The following is a 21,541-nucleotide window of genomic DNA, read 5'->3' as shown; positions in this document are numbered from 1 at the left end:
AAGAGATCATCGCGAGATCAGAATAATTTAGTCTCCTGCTGTGTAAAATTTTGAATTTGAAGTGAACATCTGTTGAATATGAATTTATTTAAATAAAATTTAGATTAGAATATGAATATTTAGATCAAATAACAAAAAGTTGATGTCATGATAATGGACAAAATATTTTGGATTCAAGTTTTTAATAGCTATGGGTATATACTGTTGATGTGTTACAAACTAGGATGGTATAACTGTTTTCAATGCTCTTTGGTTTCCGAATGTTAATCAGTGGAACTCACTGTATTTTGTCAGGTATTTTTAAGTAAAACAATGAAAATAAACACTTAATAAGCAAAGGTGGATAGTGGCTAGCACTACAATCCAGTTTGACGCGCGTTTCATCCTGTTTGGAACTCGTCAGCCGGATGTGTCTGCATCTCGGAGTTGATGTTCTTTCAGGACTCAGTAGCTGAGTGGATAACGCGATGGCGTTTGAAGCGAATGGTACTGGGTTTGAGTCCCAGAGTGAACATTAACTCTAAGATGCAGGTGCATCTAGCTGATGAGTCCCAAATAAGACGAAATGGGCGTCCTGGATTCCACTGCTAGCCGCTATCCATCTTGGCTTATAATGCTTGTGAATTAAGGCTATATCGAGGCGATACGTACAGTATGCACATATGTCAATAAGTGACTGATCAATTGCAGTCCTAAACATCAACGGGTATATTCAAACAAATAATACCAAGTGCATTTAAACATTTAATATTTCTGATTTTCAATAGATGACTCTGAAGATGATACTGGTATTCAAAGTAATAAATTAGTTGTTCTTGAAATTTTCATCACTCCATGAATGATTGTGAAAAAGACTGTATGACCAAACTGTTCGCAAATAAGTAAGTAACTCAATCTTTATTACAGGCCATGAAGTGCCTACTATTTGTAATGTTTAGATATTAAATATTATTCAATACAGTTCTTTGAAGTTTTTTTCTTTGTTTTTTATTTTTGAAAAAAGGTGGTATACTAGTGTTCTCATTCATAAGTTAAGGAGTCCAACTTTACAGTAGTCTTCATAAAATTGTGTATTGTTATTGAGAAGTAAAGTTTCAGTTTGTTTTGCTAATATCCCAGTGACAGTTCATAATTATTTCCAGCAGGATGATAACAATTATAAATATGTTTGAAAGAAAAGTCAAATCGACAATTAATTATAAAACCTACCGGCGTAAAACACCACCAAGTAATGAAGCATTCAAACATTCAGGTGGTGACAAACGTCTTTGTACTTCAGCAACAGTCACTTTATATTTCGAAGTAGAACTGAGTAATGATAGGCGACCAGGGACAGTACAAAATATATCTGATGGGCTCGGTGCATGAATAAAATCAGTCCGTCCATCTAAAGCTGTTTTATATCTAATTGCTTCATGGAAACAAAATGAAAAGAAAGGTTTTATATTGTAAACTTTCTAAAAATATTTTCAGGTGGCAAATAATTAAAATAGTGATTATGAAAAGTCATTTACTGAATTAATCTTTGCAGAACTTAGAAAAGGCAGTTATATAATGCTTCCCGACGTTACCAAGTCCTCCACACAAAACCTATGACATACAACTTAAAGGAGTAATAATGAAAGATTGTCAGTTAAGTAATGTCGAGGATAACATGGTTATGCCCCAAAGAAAATGAGTGAGAACAGCATTACTATTAGTTGGCTGAAGTCGAAAATATAAACCATTGAATTCTAGATAGACAGTGTGTTCATGGGCATTCTATTTTGTGAAGTTGTCAGTTTACAATAAGGTGAAGTCTCAAACTAGAAAAAGGTATGATTTAGTGTTCCACGGTTTCTTTGATTTGGCCGCGGAAACTAGGATGTGGTGAAAAACTATCTGCTTTCGTATTTTCAATTTACGAAGTTCAAGTAAATAGTGGAATTTCGTAGTTAGCGAAACTAACTAACTTGGTTTTAAAACCGCCGAAGACCAAGGAGAATTAAACAACTGTTTCATTCATATGTGGGAATTAGCGATGAACATTCATAACCCCATTAGGAATCGAGCCGAAGGACACCTGGTCTATTGTGTAGTGCTTAACCTTTAGAATACTGAGCCAGTATCCAGTAATTAACATTTGTTTTAATGTAGTCCATAAATCCCTTATACTATTGATCATCATGTGCTAACTAGTGACTAATTTTGAAGGGTTAATTCACGGAGTTCTGGTGAGAAATAGTCATCAGTGAAGTCCAACTACGTGAGGAGAGATGAAGCCTTTACCATCAATCTTGTGAGATTCCTATGAATTGCTGCGAACTGATTAATGTCAGAAATGTTACTCATTGGTTAACCAGTGGTTTGAATGTCAGGCGGCAGCCACGATGGCTGAGTATCCACAGCTCAATCCTAGGTGAGGCTTCGGGTGTTCGTTGATACTGAGTTTGATACTGAAAGAATACATCCATCAAAAGCCTATTGGTTTCCGATGGCTTTCTGGCTAAGGTTAGCTCGTTATATAAACCATAAAATATAACTATATTCGTTTATTATCTATCACCGATAATCTGTTTATGAAGAAGCATACATATTCAAGAATATGCCAAAAGTGATGACATAAAGTTTTCTTTATTTCTACTTAGATTCAGACTAGTTCATTTATTGTCTTCTCTCAGTTACCTAAATTATAAAACTGGTTATGAATAGCAAAAACTAAAACTGACAGTTTTTCCATAAAAGTACTAAAAAGCTCCATTCTTTTATCTATCGGTGAACAAGATAAAACTCTGAAAATAGGTTTAACCAATAATCTTCTGAAATTCTCAAGAGATGATATTCAGTAATTTTTGTGATGGATGATTATTTAATTAAAGTTTGACGGGTTAAATAAGTGTTATATTGATAAAATTATATTTATAAAATCCGTACAAACCAATGCTGTTTACAGATTATTCAGATCTAGAATATATGTCTAACTATCTGATATATACTAATTATGAAAGTTTAAACAACGAAGCTGATATATTTAGCTTAATCAAATGAATTATTCAGTTCTCATAAATCATCTATCAAGCTACATATTTCGATTAATTTTTCTTTCGCTTTAGATTGTTATTCATCAATCAAGTTGGTTACCAGTTACAAACAAACAAATCTGATCCTTAATACAAATTTACTATCAACAGGAACTGAAGTGTAAACCGAGCTCGTCTTTAATATCATGAATTGTTCAATGTAAGGATGTGTCTTTTTAGATATACCAGTTTCACAACTCTTGAATATTACCTAGTAAGGTATAATCGTCTTGGCTTTAAACATTCACAGGTTGATTCATCTGTGATCCATTTTAACAATGAACAATTCACAATATCAAAAGCTAACTCGATGGCTTGTATAGTCAACTAAGTCCATAATAAAAGAACAAACTGAACTACACTATTCCTGTTAGATAACTGAATATCTTAAGTTATTAAAAAAACTAGTTAAACTGAACTTATTAATAATCAATTTAAAGTTAGGTAATTATTACGAGAAAAACTTTAGAGAGTCATATCGCCTCCTTTAATACTTTATAAAAACATCGTGATTTATTGCGTAACTTGATAAAAAGTATTAGCTAATTCCCCTCTTTAAAGTTTATCACACATATCTCTTTTAATGATGTAATCAACTTTTCCTCTAATATAAATTTATAAATAGACATATATACATTCACATATATATAGTCCTCGTACATCATTAAAACGACTGAATAGAAATGATGACTACAAGTTTGATAATCTCATCATTTAATAAAGGATTAGTTGTATACTAAAGGTGTGAATATAATCATTTATATTATGTATAAGCAAAAACATTGAAAGATCCCAAAAAAAAATCACTTTCTACTTAAACGTTATTAGGTTTCAATGTAACTTGTTTATATGATCCAGGAAAAGGAAGAAAAACAACAACAATAAGAACATCATCATGAGATCATATAATGATATGTTATCATATAAAAAGGAAACAAGATTAAGAATAGAAAAGAAGTTTTAATAGGAGAGATTTAATGTAAAGTAATGAATGAAAAAAGCAGTTCATTGATTGTATTTAAAAAAGACATATTCTATAAGTTCTTTCTTATACATTAAATATCCTAAATCTTTTATTAGTATATTACAATATATAATTAAACTATGTCAAATTTAAGGCTTATCATTCTTTATTAAAGAGGATAGTACTTGATATAAACAAAAAAATAGTGACAGCTTTGAATAAATTGAAACAAGAGTAATCCTCATAGTCAGTATATTATCCCTTATAAAATCATGGATCAGATAGTAGATATTTTAAAGTTATTTCAATTTATTTTTAGTTATTTGAGTAATATATACTGAACCTATATAAAAACTAACTCCGCCTGTAGCCCCTCTGGGGGCTACTGCCGGTCTCAAGCCCGGATAAAGGAGGAGGATTGGGCATGGGGTTAGCAACCCCTTCTTGTAGAAAACCAACTAGCTAAAAAATGCTAATCAGAAAATATTATTCAAACCTATATGAAAACTATTTTACATCGACAAATTCGTCCACCATCTTCAATAAACTATAGATTGACTGAAATTCAATACTACTGATATTGTAACTTAAGATATAAAGTATATAATTTTCATATTGTATACATAAGAATATTTGCTGCTATTAACTATCGATTTCGAATGACCAATTAGATCAAATTAATTGGTGTTATAATGTTTTTTGATAGATATTCTTCGTACTATTATCAATAATGGGTAGTTCATAGTTATCATAAAACCGATTGGCTAAATATTACCTCAGGTATTAAAAGTGTTCTAATTGTAAAAACTTAGCCTAAGAAATGGTTTCATAACAAAACAAAACACTTTATGAAACAAATGACAGGTGAGAATTCAGTTTACAACCAGGAAAGCTTTTGAGTTTTTCCTTAATTTGTTTAGTTTATTGTGGTCACCACAATTTTTAAATTACCTCTGTCTTCTGATTGGTCTATAAAGGTTTCTAAAATGAACTGTTTGTTTAAAATTATTCGCTCTTGAAAACTCTCAGTCGTAAACTTATTTTGTTTATGTTTCACATATTGAATAGTAAAAGAGTTAATATGTCGTTCGCTCACTAATGAGTTATATTTGAAATAGATTGCCAAAGTTCTAGTAAGAGGTTATAACTAATGAAGTTCAACTGTATTCTCAGTCAGACTGTTATTAGATTATTGTACGGATATATTGGTTTAGTTTACACTGATTTTTTGCTCAATTTCAAAGTTGATTGAATTTGCTAATAAAGACCACTGTATTTTGATTCACTCGTTTGAACATAACAAGCTTATCGTAAAACGTGAAAGTTCATAGCTTATTTAAGTAGAATGTTGTAGGTGTAGACCATCAAAGTTTCCTCTTAAGAGAATGACCTAAACTATCCAATGTTATCTAACTTCTAATTATTCTCAAGTTAATAAAAATAAATATCTGTTACGTCATATAAACCGGTTGAACCTATCATTTGCAAAACATTTATTGTGGTATGTGTTACTGATGTCAACAGACATTAGTGGTATGTATCATCGATCGAAAGTGAAATGTCTGGTGGCAGAAGGTTAAGAGAATCGAAAAAAAAAGAGAACGAAGAATGATTAGTATGGAAATGGAGGAACAATCAAATCCGAGACAATTGACTGACAAATGAAGCATTTACAAAAAGGTTCTCAGATTTCACCAAATAATTCTGTAATTGTGTGTTCAAATATATTCGGTTGTTAACACTTGTGTTCTCGTTCACTACAATGTAATTCGATTGAATCATTCAGAAAGATAGACTGAAATTAAACGTTTTACACGGTGGTCTAGCTTTAACTGGCTTATGAATTTAACTGCTAAATTACTAAAATCACAAAATTCTCTTCTGATGATAATCATCATGTACTCACTAGTGACCGGCTTCAAGAGGTATTTCCTGGAGTTCTAGTGAGAAACCGTTACAAGTGGAGTTCAACCAGGTCTGTTGTGAGATACCAACTCACTGAAGACAATAGTGGATGGTGGCACAATCCAATGGATTGATTAAAATTAGACATTTACACCATTGGATATCAACTCAATGGTCTAGAGCTTAAGGGTTCGCTCGTGAGACCAATAAGTCCTGGGTTCGAATCTCGCGAGGCAGGATCGTGGATGAGCACTGCTGAGTCCCACAGTAAGACGAAATAGCCGTTCAGTACTTTCAGGCTTTCCATGGTGATCTAGCTTTAATTGACTTACGATTTCAACTATTAAGTTTTAAAAAAATACTATTAGATGAATTCAGTTAGTTCAAGTTTCAATAGGAAATGATTATCTATAATATATTATAATATTTACCAAATTCTTATCTTAAACTTTAAAATGTTTATTAAGTTTTCTGTTAAACAAAGACTTTATTTGTTTATTTAGTTAATTATCAACAAAATTATCATATATATATGTCTGTATAGATCTTTCCAAAGACAAACTTATAACCAAGTTGATATAGAAAACGAGTACAGTTGTTTATGATTTTAGTGGATTTTGATGAAGAAAAAAGGTGGTTAATTTATTTTTAACTTATTGCTGGTACTTATAACTAACTGAATACTATCAACTTCAAGAGCCTTTTAAAATATACATTTAGTTAATGATTTAAATGTATGCATGTTATATATATATATATATATATGATTATAAGCCAACAATTATGGTTACTTATTTCAACAGTGGTAATATTACAGAATTCTAAAGTATTATGTAATGGTTATCCATTGCATTATTTATTTAAATATAATGAATTTTCGAAAATTCAATCAACTTTAATGTCACTAAAAGAATACTGGATGAAATTATTTAATAGTTTAATTCATGAGTCGATGTAAGCTAGACCACGATTGGAAACCTGGAAGCTCTGGATCGCCGTTTCTTCACAGTATGGGACTCTTAAGAATTACACGTCCAGATCCCGCATGCGGGATTCGAATCCAGGACCTTTAATCTTGCACGCGAACACTTAATCTCTAGACCACTGAGCCGGTCAGCATCCAACGGTGTTAATGTCTAACTTCAATTGACCCATGAATGGCTGCACAACCATTTATCCATTGTGTGAGGTAGATACTTGTCTCTACCCGACAGAAATTGAACTCCACTGGTAATGGTTACCGCCAAGTGCTTCCAGTTTTTCAATGGCGGTCTAGCTTACATCAACTCATGAATTCAACTGTTAAAATTACTACAATCTCCACAAACCTCGTGCTGATCAAAATCATTTAAAACGAAAATTATTGATTTTTTTAATTGTTGCACTCATTCGTTTAAAATCCAATTTTTATAATTGATAGGAATCCAGATAAATTCTCTTAGTCCTTTATTGACAGTTTTTGTATCTACATCACATTATTTCTTATAATCAAAGAGTTGGCTTACTAATTTGAGACATAATGACTTCTTTCACATTGGAGCTATTCAATTACAAAATTCATAGGCAATCCTAATAATACAGTTTCACTACAATTAAGGTTCTTTCTGAAAGTTTGTTCGTACTTATTTTCCTCGCAGTTTAAGTCACTAGCTGATCTTAGCTAGACAACTATTTAAAACCTGAAAGCTCTGGACTGTCGTTTTGTTCTAGTATGGAACTTCTTGGTTGTCTGCTTCTACGACCCCTCACGTGGGAATTGGATCCAAGACCTTCGTATTCGTGAGTGAATGCTTAATTAAATTTAGTAACAACATACAATTTTGTGTACCATGATTTATAAATTAGTGATCTTAGATGTCTACAACATTTATAAAATAAAAAGGACTCTAGTGCATAACTCATTAAAGAAATAATCTTATTTAATTAGTTGTTCCATTTCTAGTACATTATGAATTCATACTTCTAAAAACGAAATCAGAGGTTAGCGAAGTTAAGAGAATGATGGTCATGAGTTTTTCAAGAATTTGAGAGTATATTGTCAAAACCTACCTAAAAGAAACACGATTTTATCAATGGAACGCGTGTATTTGGTTGGTCACTAGTACTATTTATAGATAATTCTCCTCACCAACTTACCTCAACCAGGGAACTGGTAAAAGCCGGGCAAGGCACGACCACTTGTGTCTTAGTATGAATCTTTTCTTAGCGTAAAACCACAATCCAAGATACAATAGAACCAAAGGCATACCGACCTTGTGGAAATTACGATAATAATAGGCTAATGAGTGGGAGTTATTTTCACCTTGATCATTTTGTATTGTAACTCTGTACTCATTCAGTAAGTTGTCGTCTTTTTCTCCCCTACTTAACGTAATTTTTTGTACCCCTTTATTTAATTTTTACGGTTTTGAGAATAACCAATACCTCTAACATTACTTTATAATTTCTACCTTCTGTTACCGTACCTGAATCATCGTAACTATCATTATAAAACTCAACATATAATTAGTGGATTTGGATTGAGGTCATTATTACTTTGAACAACCGCCTATATATTTATTTCCTATTCACTAACATTAAATACTATGGCTGTAATAAATATGAATTGTATTCCAAATACGAATTGTAGTGAATGACAAACTCACTGGAGATATTATGTAGTATATGAAGATTTATACCTGGCAACAAATCATTTCTCATAATACCCAGTTAACAGGTTTTTAGTTAAATTTCTAATAGTTTCCCATTCTAGTTTGGCAGTAAACCTAATTACTTTTCGTATTATGTCATTACTCTCACATAAATTAATTTATATTGATAACGAAAATAGAGTATATGAATGAAAAATTATACATTCAGTTCCTCTGTAACTACCTTAAAGCGATAGATTTACTCAAAATGATAATATTTAATGCATTACCGTCTTAATTAAAACTACTTAAATACTGTTTATGACTATTATGCGTAGTTTATTACTTTATTCTGTGATAGAATAAATTAGAAACAGACATAGCTTATAATGAATTATCAGTGCATTTAACTGATCAATTTAATATATAGTAATTATAATATTACAAAGTATTTTCCTTTTTTTAATCTTAGCATTTTATTGAAGAGTTTTGTTAAATCAATAAGAGACCACTTATTGAGGGCCTGCTTGAATATCTAGGCTGCCAGTTCTTGCCATCTAGATATTTCAAAAACTTATCTGTCTTTTGTTTGTTATAACAGAATATTATGTCATTTAATTACACAACGTATTCAGGTGGGTTTGTGAAAAGTTCACGACGTTTCACTGTACAATTTAGGAAAGAGCACAATCAGAGATATTTTGGTTGCTGGCAATATACACCGAAAAGAATCTAAATTATTCAGGTGTTGATTCTTGAATTACTAACATCTAATTGGCGATCACTCAATACCTATTGTCAATATCGTTCAAGAAATACGAGACGGAAACTTGTTGAAATACTTTGTTCTGAGAATTCTATATTGTACCAAAAATAAAATATTGAATAAAGCTGCTAGCCACTATCCATCTTTGCTTATAATGCTTGTAACTGAAGACAATATCGAGGCAATCCTCATAAGATGCACATATTCCAATAAGAGACTGATCAATTGCAGTCCTAAACATCAATGGCAAGATTTAAACAAACGATACCAATTGAATAATAATAATAATAATAAATATTCATGATCCATCATCAGATTTCTTGCTTAACGTAGAATACAAACAATAAAATTATTCAGAAGGGGTTTTGTGGAGATTCCAGTATTTTCATAGTTGAAATCATGAGTCAATTGAAGCTAGACCACCATGGAGAACCTGGAAGTACTGGATGGCCGTTTCGTCTTATCGTGGGACTCCTCAGCAGTGCGTATCTATGATCCCGCCTCGCGAGATTCGAACTCATGACCTACCAGTCTCGCACGCGAGTACTTCACCGATAGACCACTGAGCAAGCATCCAATGATGTTAATGTCTAACTTCAACCAATCCATGAAGTTTGAGGAACCATTCACTAATTATCCTCAGTGAGTTGATATCTCTACAACAGACTGATCTATAATCATATGCTCACTAGTGACTGACTGCAAGAGATATTTCCTGAAGTTCTAGTGGGAAGCAGTGACCAGTGGAATTCAACCATGTCTGTTGTAAAAATTCAACTCCCTGAAAACAATTGGTGAACGGTTGCCCAAACTTTGTGAATAAAATTATTCGACAAATTATTACTTGTTTATCATCCGAAATGACTTATCTTTCATTCAGATTTCTATAGAATAAAATCATGATCTATATTTTTTTTCTCTTCTTATAACTTAGTTTTAATAAAATAGAAAACCAAATAATCAACCTACTAAAATTTGAATATTCATTTTAAGATTTTTATTTATATTAGTCATAGTTCATGAAATATAATAAACAATTATAATTAGTAAAATACAAATGTCCTATTATAATTTATCTCCTATCTCTTGAATACCCCTTTATCTATATACAATCATTATAACATGTTTTACATTATAAATGTGTTACCTAAGCCAATTTTCTTTTTATTTAAAAAAAGAAAAAAAAGAAAAAACAAAAAAAACAAAAAAACAAATGATAATGATAAGAATTATTCACATCATTTACATAATGAAATTTCTATTTTATCCAAAATATGTATATACTACTAGTAAAAAAAGAAAATTAACTTATTATTAATCTAAATAAAAATGTCAATCCCTTAAGATTAAATTTATACACCTGTTTAACAGATTCATTCTAATTGTAGAATACAAAAACGAAAAAAAAATATTTTTTTTCTATTTCATATAGAAACGCTTTTTTTCTCTTTTAGAAAATCGGAATTTTTCATATGTTTTGCTTAAGGGCATGATAAAAAGAAAAGAAATAAGAAATGAAGATGTAATACACCATATATATACATACCTATTAAACTTGTAAAGATTCACATGAATCAGTACAAATATGTGTTAGTGAGAAGAATCGGATACTTATTTGTAATGATATACTTATGTATATACTACTCTATTTATACTGATATCAATCTGTCTTTGTGGTTAATTATACTTTACGAGTAGTATATTTAGATATATATCGACTTACAACAACAACAGTTTTCAAATTAACGGTTCCATTTTGTTATGTAACAAGTAATAAATTATTTCAGAATTAAGAAGTATTGCTTTATCGTTGGTTAGTTTTGATATTTTATTTGATTTTCAACATCTACATAACTGATATGTAGAATCAATCAAAATACTTTAGTTTTTTTTTATAGCTTAAATGGTTATTTAGTCCGAATTGGTATCCATGAAACTTTACTAAAATATCTGGGGATAAAAATTAACTAGATATTTTGCCATTTTTATTGTGATAATCGGTTATGGAGATTATTTGATTTAACAAATAATGTCATGGACTGATCTTAGTTAGATAATCATTAAAAACCTGGAGAGAATGGGCATTGTTTTGTTCTATTATGGAACACCTTAACAACATCATGAAATGATTGAGGTTAAGGATGTAACATACTGGGAGCCGGCTCAGTGGTTTGAAGGTTAAGCTATTACTGCAAGATCTCTAGCTCGATCCCTGTTGTGTTAGTGAAAGCATATTTCTGGAAAGTCCCACAGTATGTTGCAACAGGTGTGTAGTGCTCACTGGCTTTTAAGTGGTTGTCTAACATATGTCAGATCATCATGTAAGCTATGATGCTTAACCTGCATCTAAAAATATACCTTGGTCATATGTAAATAAATCGTAAACAAATAAGGTTTTATGAAAATCATAACATATCAACTCATTGTGAATAATTTAAAGCTTGTACAAGGATTATTATTTAATCAATTCCCTCAATACTGCAAATACGCTTTACTCAAATATACTAACATGAACAGAGTACAAAGAGAAGTCAAATAATTTAAAACAATGAAACTCGGTTGGTAAAATATCATCGACATAAAAGTGTAAATGATTAATTAATGATGAGTAAATTTTTTACAGTCATCTAAATGAATATACTAACCTCTTTTACAAAATCCATTTTTTCCACTATTTCCCCCACCAGATAAACGACTAAACGGTTGTTCAGGTATTACTGATGCAGTCGGTTGATAGATGACATTCTGTGTGCATTCAGTATTAAAACTTGTTGAAAATCTTGTTCCCTGAGAATGTGACATATAAGAATTAGATTGATCTAAATTGTGAGTTAGGTTTGTTTGTAGCATAACATTTGTAGGATCATTCAATAAACCTTCTGTTAAATTTTGAATTTCTGAAGTAATTCCTATATTGAATGCATTTTTTAATGAATTTATATCAGGATAATTAAATGTTCTTAGAGCATTTTTCTCTTCTTCATGATTCCTTACTCCATCTTCTGAATTTAATTCATTGGCATTCATTCCACATGATATTGGAGATGAATAGATATTTCTACCAGAGTTAGTTGTTGATGTACTACTCATTTGGATTCTGTTAATTTCGGATCCTATTTCAAAATTTCCTTTGTTTGATCCTGGGGATAAAAATTGTGATGAATTATGTGGAGATGATTCTGTAGTATCTATTGATGAAGGAGTTCCACTCTAAAATTGTTTATTTTAACGAATTAAAATGTAAGTAAAACTATAATCTGAATTAAAATATCTACGAAAATTAAATTATGAAAACTTTAAAATAGTTAACATATCATTTCAATTCGATAGATAAATAATTTAAAACTTAGCTTACCTGCTGATAGTTTGATTCCGTTGTATGATGTGATTGTCCAAAATTTTTTTCTACCATTTCATATTCAGGTATAAGTGAACAGTGATGCATATTCGAACGACGTATGAAAGAAGACTGTGAACTAGCAGCTGAAGCTTCTATGTTATGTACTTCATCGTCGACTTTTAAATGTAGTGTTTTGGGATTACCACCACCACCATTGTTATTATTATTATTATTGGTATTAGCAGTATTATTATTACACCCATTGTGATTGTTGTTATTTTGTGTTAAATGATCAACCATTTCAGATAGTTTAGAACGTGGAAAAATGTTTACGATCTATAAATATTAAAAATAAAAAAGATTAATTAGATAAACACTAAAACGTTAGCACATCTTATAATCTAAAAACCTACTAATATTTTACTAAGATATACAGAAGCTTAAGAGATTGAGCTAAGTAATCTGGAGCTTTAGAATGAGCATAAAAGCAAACCTTTTCTGGTGAATAATATCGCAAGTAATCAACCTTAATTCAGGGTATTCTACTTCTTAATTTCAAACATAGTAAAGTGGTAAATTTCATCACTCATCCTAGTTTGCCTATTCCTATTTATGTTTGATAGAATTCAGTTAAAATTAGATGACTAACTAAGTGCCAGATTTAGAAATATGTAAAATTATATTCCCATTTCATCATATTTGTTCGATGGGCGTATACCATCAGCGACAGCCTACTGTGGAGGAGAACAAACAAACTTCCAGCTGAGGTGTATTTTAGGAAAAGACTCTGGAAGTGGGTGGGGCACATATTGAAGAAATCATCAAACTGCATCGCAAGTCAAGCGCTAACTTGGAATCCTGGAGGGAAACAAAAAAGAGGAAGGTCAAAGAACACACTGCGTCGGGAACTGGAAGCAGCCATGGAAAGGATGGCTAGAAACTGGAAAGAACTGGGAAGGACTACCCAGGACAGAGTTGGATGGAGAATGCTGGTGAGCAGCCTATGCTCCTTCACCAGGAGTAACAGGCGTAAGTAATTAACCTGTTAAAGAGTGTAAAGAATAGGGCTTTCTAAATTTTTCCATGAATTATATACAATCACTCCAGTTTCCAATTTATCTCGTAATATTCAACCAAGACGAATAGAGATGTCATTAAACTAATCATTTTTTACAAAATAATTTAAATTACATTCCGTGTTAATCAACATTCAAAATTTTGTAAAATTAATCAACAGTGAACTATTATCTGTTGATCATCTACTGGATACTATGAAGATGGGTTTCTTTTTTCAAAAATCGTAATTGAAGTAACTTTTCAATTTTCCAGGCTATTTAATAACGAATTCATTAGAATGGAATGTTCTTTTTACTGAAAAGTATCCATTTCACAATCTATCAAATAAGGCATAGAAACATATTATTCACGTAAATTCATTGAGAATAAATATTACCTGATCTGCTATTGTTGCTGTGTTACATGTTTGAATACCACTTTGTATTGAATAATTGAATGGATAATTTGTAAACATATTATTTGTATGATTTATATCAGATGAAGATGAGGATGGTGATGATGATAAATTTTCATTAGTTAATACAGATCCATTCATATAATTTACTGATGAATAATAATTTGGATTTGTGTTAAAATATGAAGAAAATGGAAAATTCGATGTGTTTGTATGTAATCTTGACTGTTGTTGTTGTGGATGATGATGATGATGTTGAGAAGTGTGTAAATGTTGATTTAATATATTTGAATCATGACATAAATTCGGATGATAAAAATTACCAGAATAATTATTTGAACCACTTATAAATGATGTATTTTGTCCACTAGTATGATAGAAATTCGTTCCTAAACTATTGATTGCTGTCTCCGTTGTTGTTGTCATCATCATCATTGGTGTAGTTATAGATGGATAGTATGGTGGAGGAAAATATGGAGGTTGATAATCTGAATGTAGACTACCAATAGAACCGCCCCCACCGGTTAATGAATTATCTGTATCGGAATTTGTCTCATTTTCAGTAATACAGATACCTGTTGAAAACTGATCCTAAATAATAAATAGTTATAAGCGATTATAGTAAATGATATAGTAACAGTATAGACATAACTATCATAGTTCAATACGGTGATTTTAAATGAATGTACTGTTTATGTAAGAATTAACATGTTCATCATATCCAGTGCTAAGTATAAAGCAATTTCATTGTCAATCTAACTATCATCTGAGATTGATTACATTAAAGATGAATAATGAATTAGTAATATTAAATCTGAAAGTTCATTTATTATTCGAGTCTTGGTAACATAAACCAATCAATATAAATCACATGAGTATTGAACATTATTTTAGTGATCTATGTTAATCGAGTTTACAGTGAAAATGAGAAATAGAAAAGTATTATCATTGGATTTAAATTATAAATAAAGGTTCCTCAAAGCATATCCAAGCAAAATGATTTCAGATTATTTCATCAATTCACTATTTTTTAAAAATGAATAAATAAATAGTTTGCTTTGTTCTTGATATGCTTGATGCTATTACGAGCTCACCTAACTTGGTAAACGTAACGAAGGTCAAAAACACAGTGACACAATAAGCTATTCTAATCCGTTGTCCCTGGCCCTGCTAATTAGATCAAAAATTCTTGATGAGGCGTAGAGAGTGTATTCTACAAGCACCCAGAAAATAAGAGGTCACTAAGCACACAAACCAAGCTTATTTATACAGTGATAAAAACGCTCTTGGAAGAGCCACAAAATAGCGTACTGAAAAAATCCGTCGACCAATGACAGTGGCGCGTAAACATAAAATTCAAATTTTAGGAATAAAATTACAAAATTAGAACCTTTTCCAAATGAGTTCTGGGGATCTAACGTCCTCAGCAGTTCTAACTAAAGCCAACTTGATATTGATTACAGAACATAAAAAAGAAACTCAACCATAGTCTAAACACAGACTTAGAACAAATGCGTAAGGTTTACAAGCATTTATGTCACTAGAGGAACAATTAATAAAATTACAAAATACAGTACAAAATGTTTTATTAGTTAGAACACTTAATAAAATGATTTTCACGCTTCTGAATACAGATACAACTACTTATGTTAGTTAAATAACTAATGTAATTTACCTGTATAATTGAAGACATGTATTAATCAGTTAGTAAACTAAAATCTCGGTAGGTATTGCTTGCAGCTATTTTAGATCCTGAACCCCACAGGCGATGTAAATTATGGAAGCTTCTTCTGGTCAGTTGTTAGTACCAGGCTATTCCTCGTAGATCTCAAAGAATGGCCGAAGGCAGTTAAACAGCTTGTATATAATAAGTTTATATTTAAATCAATAAAGCCAACAACAAGTTTTTACGTGAATACAAATACTTTTGCTTAAAATTAGAAACATTTGATAGGTTCTTATGAAAGAACAATTCCGAGGCAGATAATAATGCCCATAGGGGGTGGGAATTTTCTCGACTCTTTTAATGCTTTATACTACACTACTTGTATTTGTTGTTTCTCTGCCCTCAGGCTTGTTGTGAGTCTGATTTTACTGAGGGAAATTTGTAATCTAAAGCTTTAGGTTAGAAAAGAGGGAAGTAAAAATGATATGATAAAAATAAAATTGTCTCCATACTCCACCACTAATTTAACATATCATAGTGGAAAGAAAATTATAGGATACTAATGGCCGCAGGATAAATGGAAAATCTACAGTTTTTATTCGTTGATTTACGTAGAGGGGAGATACAGCCAAGGTCGTATAGCGAACCAATTAGAAAGCGTATAAAATCATACATCATTAAGTCAAACTAACGATGTTCAGTATGATAGGGATTGTTAAACACACTTCAGAATTTGATAAGTATTAGAACCAGTTTTTGTGATAGTGCGACTTCTAATTCGATACGATTCACTAAATCATTTTGTACTTTGACATAATATTAAGTACAGAGAAACAATATAAGCAAAGATGGATAGTGGCTAGCAGTGGAATCCAGGACGCGCGTTTCGTCCTATTTGGGACTCGTCAGCAGGATGTACCTGGGAAGATTCAAACAAACAATACTAAGTCAATACAAAGAAACAACGTTTGAAAATTCTACCCCCTTGATTTGTAAAATATAAAAGGTCTAAAAATAATACTAGACACATAGTTTGTAATAATTTCTCCTGTGATTCCCTATACTGTTAATCGTTATCGGTCACTTTTAGCAATCGCGCAAAAAATTGTCTTTGTATGACCTGATTTGTTTTACTACTTCTAAATTTCTGTATTCACACTGTTGAGTGAGATATTAAATTTCGTGTATGATTCTTTCTTCCCAGAAATATAAGGAACTTAATTAAAAGATAGCTAATTGAATTCTACACATAGGATCCCATTAAATGTCCTTATTTATTTCAATTTAAGGTGTTTTCGTTTGATTTCGTCAGAATGGGATGTTAAAAGATTTATGTTTTACCTAGTGGTGGGACTGTTCAGTTGATTTAAGTTGCTACCTCGCATTAAAGTACAGAATCCTGCTTGTTGAAGACTTGGTATAAAAGTTAGTAGTTATGCGTTACTTAGTCAGTTCTGGGGTTGTGAACATACTAGTGGGCTCTCGTAGGTTAGTATGTAATTATATTTAGTTAAGGAGCTGTTAAGTGGTAGTTTAGGAACTCTAGAAATAAACTTTGACACTTCTCTTACTGGCATTTTAAACTTTTAACTCTCTTTCTTAGACACCAATCGGATGTTTGTATAAAATAACCAATTTCCGCTCAAATAAAATATTATATGAAATGTCATAAGTCTGTTTGTATATGGGAAGCTGAATACTACACCTATTACTCAATGGGTCCTGAAAATTTACATAATCGATTGCCATTTATCAATGTCAGACGATTAAATAATTGATTTAAATTTTTTTTAAACCTCGCGTTAATCTCTTTGTTTGAGTAACGTCATTGTAAGTCTGACATTGACCATAACAGACATGGAAAATCAGTTACGCATAGAAGAAACGTGGATAAAGCTAGGACTGCACCTCAGCGAATTTCCTTATGCATACCTTTTTATCTGGAAATTTGTAAGCTAACAAGTGCTGGTTAATTACTTTCGGTATGACCGTTATTCTACAAAACTCCGCCTGTAGCTCCTCCGGGGGCTACTGCTCATTAAGAAGACTTATTACACCTCATGGCGAAATACGAGTTCCTTCGGAAGCCACGAGGCCGATGTCCCTTCTGAAAACTAGAGCAACCATTTATTTAGGTACATGGAATGCTCGTAGAATGTAGAAAACCTGGAGAGTCTTCCAAATTGCTGCAGAAATGAGGAGATACAATCTGAAGGTGCTTGGAATCAGTGAGACACATTAGACGCAAGTTGGACAACAACGACCAGCTTCAGAGGAGCTGTTGTTATATTACGGCCATGAAGAAGAAATGCCCCACATACTCAAGGAGTTGCATTGATGCTATCCAGAAAAGCACAAAATGCACTTATTGGATGGGAATCTCTTGGACCAAGGATCATCAAAGCCTCCTTCAAAACAAAGAGAGAGGGCATTACAATGAACGTCATCCAATGCTATGCGCCTACTAACGACTACGATGAAGACGTTTAAGACCAATTCTACGGTAGGCTGCAGTCGATCGTCGAGAAGTGCCCAACCAAGGACCTGACAATTCTGATGGGAGATTTCAATGCCAAGGTTGGAATGGACAACACTGGATACGAAGACGTCATGAGACGACATGGACTGAGAGAAAGGAACAAAAATGGTGAGAGATTTGCAAACCTATGTGCCTTCAATTAACTGGCCATAGGCGGCACTATATTCCCACACATACGAATTCACAAAACCACATGGACTTCACCGGACCACACTACGCAGAACCAAATCGACAATATCTGCATCAACAGAAAGTCCAGGAGGACGATGGAGGATGTGAGAACCAGGAGAAGAGCTGATATCGCATCAGATCATCATTTGTTGGTCTTCAAGATGAAATTAAAACTTAAGAAGCGCTGGACAACGGGGCGGACAACATCACAAAAGTTTAATACGACTTTTCTTCGGGATACTGACAAACTCAACAAATTCAAGATAGCCCTCATCAACAGGTTCCAGGCCTTTCATGGTCTACTCAATGGAGAGGGAACTACCATGGAGATCAACTAGAAAGGTATCAAGGAGGCACTCGTTTCAACATGTCAGGAGGTTCTGGGCCACAAGAAGCACCATCACAAGGAATGGATCACTGTTGGTATACTGGGTAAGATTGAAGAAAGGGGGAACAAGAAGGCAGCAATCAATACCAGCCGAACAAGAGCAGGAAAAGCCAAGGCACAAGCTGAATATACAGAAGAAAACAAGCAAGTGAAGAGGAGCATAAGAATCGACAAGCCTAAATATGTGGAAGATTTAGCAATAACGGCGGAAAAGGCTGCTAGAGAAGGAAACATGAGACAACTGTATGACACAACGAAGAAACTACCTGGAAATTACCATAAACCAGAACGACCGGCGAAAACAGGGAAGGCTAGGTAATCACCAACATTGAAGAACAGCGAGACAAGTGGGTAGAACACTTCAAAGAACTCTTGAATCGGCCAGCTCCACTGAACCCACCCAACATCGAAGCAGCACCCACAGACCTCCCAATCGATGTTGGCCCACCAACAATTGAAGAGATCAGCATGGCCATTAGACAAATCAAGAGCGGCAAAGCAGCGGGACCAGACAACATTCCAGAAGAGGCACTGAAAGCAGATATAGCAGCAACTGTAAAGATACTCCACATTCTGTTCAGTAAGATTTTGGGATGAAGAACAAGTACCAATAGACTGGAAAGAAGGACTTCTGATCAAGATACCAAAGAAAGGCGATCTCAGCAAGTGTGATAACTACAGGGCCATCACTCTTCTCCCAATACCAGGAAAAGTCTTCAACAGAGTATTGTTAAACAGGATGAAGGATTCCGTAGACTCCCAACTTCGAGATCAACAAGCTGGATTTCGTAAGGATAGATCGTGTACAGACCAAATTGCAACTTTACGTACCATTGTGGAACAATCAATCAAATGGAATTCATCACTCTACATCAACTTCATCGACTACGAGAAGGCATTTGATAGCGTGGACAGGACGACACTATGGAGGCTTCTTCGACACTACGGCGTGCCTGAGAAGATAGTCAATATCATACGGAACTCCTATGATGGACTAAACTGCCAAATCGTCCACGGAGGACAACTCACCGACTCGTTTCAAGTAAAGACCGGTGTTAGAAAAGGTTGCTTACTCTCACCCTTTCTCTTTCTCCTGGTGATCGACTGGATCATGAAGACGTCAACAACTGGAGGAAATCACGGGATTCAGTGGACAGGAAGGATGCAGCTGGACAATCTAGACTTCGCGGATGATCTGGCTCTTCTATCACAAACGCAACAACAAATGCAGGAGAAAACGACCAGTGTAGCAGCAGCCTCAGCAGCAGTAGGTCTCAATATAAACAAAGGGAAAAGCAAGACTCTCCGATACAATACAATATGCACCAATCCAATTACACTTGACGGAGAAGCTTTGGAGGATGTGGAAATCTTTACATATCTGGGCAGCATCATTGATGAACACGGTGGATCAGATGCAGATGTGAGGGCGCGGATCGGCAAAGCAAGAGCAGCATACTTACAACTGAAAAACATCTGGAGCTCAAAACAATTGTCAACCAACACCAAGGTTAGAATTTTCAATACAAATGTCAAGACAGTTCTACTGTATGGGGCGGAGACGTGGAGAACTACGAAAGCCATCATACAGAAGATACAAGTGTTTATTAACAGTTGTCCACGCAAGATACTTCAGATCCGTTGACCAGACACTATCAGCAACAAGTTACTGTGGGAAACAACAAACCAGATTCCAGAGGAGGAAGAAATCAGGAAGAAGCGCTGGAAGTGGATAGGACACACATTGAGGAAATCACCCAACTGCGTCACAAGACAAGCCCTCACATGGAATTCTGAAGGCCAAAGGAGATGAGGAAGACCAAAGAACACATTATGCCGAGAAATGGAGATAGACATGAGAAGAAGGAAGAACAGTTGGATAGAACTATAAAGGAAGGCCCAGGACAGAGTGGTTTGCAGAATGCTGGTCGGCGGCCTATGCTCCATTGGGAATAACAGGCGTAAGTAAGTAAGTTATTCTACAAGTTTATATGATAATCCAAAATCGACAGTTTCTGGTAAATCCACCCTTCTTATATTCCACCTAGGAAAAGAAATATTCAACTAATAAGAAGAGTATTTCTATTGCACTTGTTTGACACATATGGTTAGATGCTATTTTGGGTTTGTTGGAGATGTCTTTCACCAATGTTGATGTAAGATCATCTCTATACGGTGTTGTAACTCTGCATCTCCTTTATATTCACTAATTTTCGTTTGAAAATGGACATTTTGGGTATTCTATGGAGTTATTATTAAGTCTCGTTTTATACTCTACTGAACTTTTATAATACAAAATTTCATATTCTTTTCTATTTGTGCGTGATAATATTTAGAATCGATAGTTCTTAAGTAATTAAGCTTCTACATTTTTTTATTTTTCGTAGGAGGTTTCTAAGTTTTCGAGATTCATATTATGTATTCTCATCATAAGGTAATACAAGTTTGTGTTTAAAAGTTTTTTTGATCAATCTAATCAAGATTTATAAGCGAATAACCCAAGGTTTTATTATTACAATTAAAATTCTAATGAATAAACTACTATGAACTGCTAATTGATCATTATTGTAAATGGATTTAGTAGGAGTAAATATAAACATTGTTAAACCATAAAATGAAGATAGAAATATAAGAAATAGTCA

General features: G+C 33.1%; 1 protein-coding gene and 1 non-coding gene across 2 annotated transcripts in view; one reads left to right on the top strand and one right to left on the bottom strand.

The window, feature by feature from the left end:
• Smp_157840 (putative transcription factor ap-2 gamma) overlaps positions 1-15,828 on the bottom strand; it is a gene marked incomplete at both ends in the record, with an annotated part of 32,541 nt that extends 16,713 nt beyond the window's left edge. Inside the window, 5 exons of the mRNA XM_018789458.1 lie at positions 1,210-1,411; positions 11,970-12,534; positions 12,680-12,840; positions 14,144-14,726; positions 15,811-15,828. Coding sequence (XP_018654899.1) covers positions 1,210-1,411; positions 11,970-12,534; positions 12,680-12,840; positions 14,144-14,726; positions 15,811-15,828 — 1,529 coding nt within the window. The remainder of the gene's footprint in view (positions 1-1,209; positions 1,412-11,969; positions 12,535-12,679; positions 12,841-14,143; positions 14,727-15,810) is intronic.
• On the top strand, positions 446-512 carry Smp_tRNA_01059_Gln_TTG.1.1. The gene has a single exon. It is a non-coding gene (tRNA).
• Positions 15,829-21,541: the final 5,713 nt, after the last annotated feature.

Source organism: Schistosoma mansoni, chromosome W (genome assembly GCF_000237925.1).
Source record: "Schistosoma mansoni strain Puerto Rico chromosome W, complete genome".
Lineage (NCBI taxonomy): Eukaryota > Metazoa > Platyhelminthes > Trematoda > Strigeidida > Schistosomatidae > Schistosoma > Schistosoma mansoni.
Note: the sequence above shows the minus strand (reverse complement) of the source record. Positions and strands in the feature narration are given on the sequence as shown.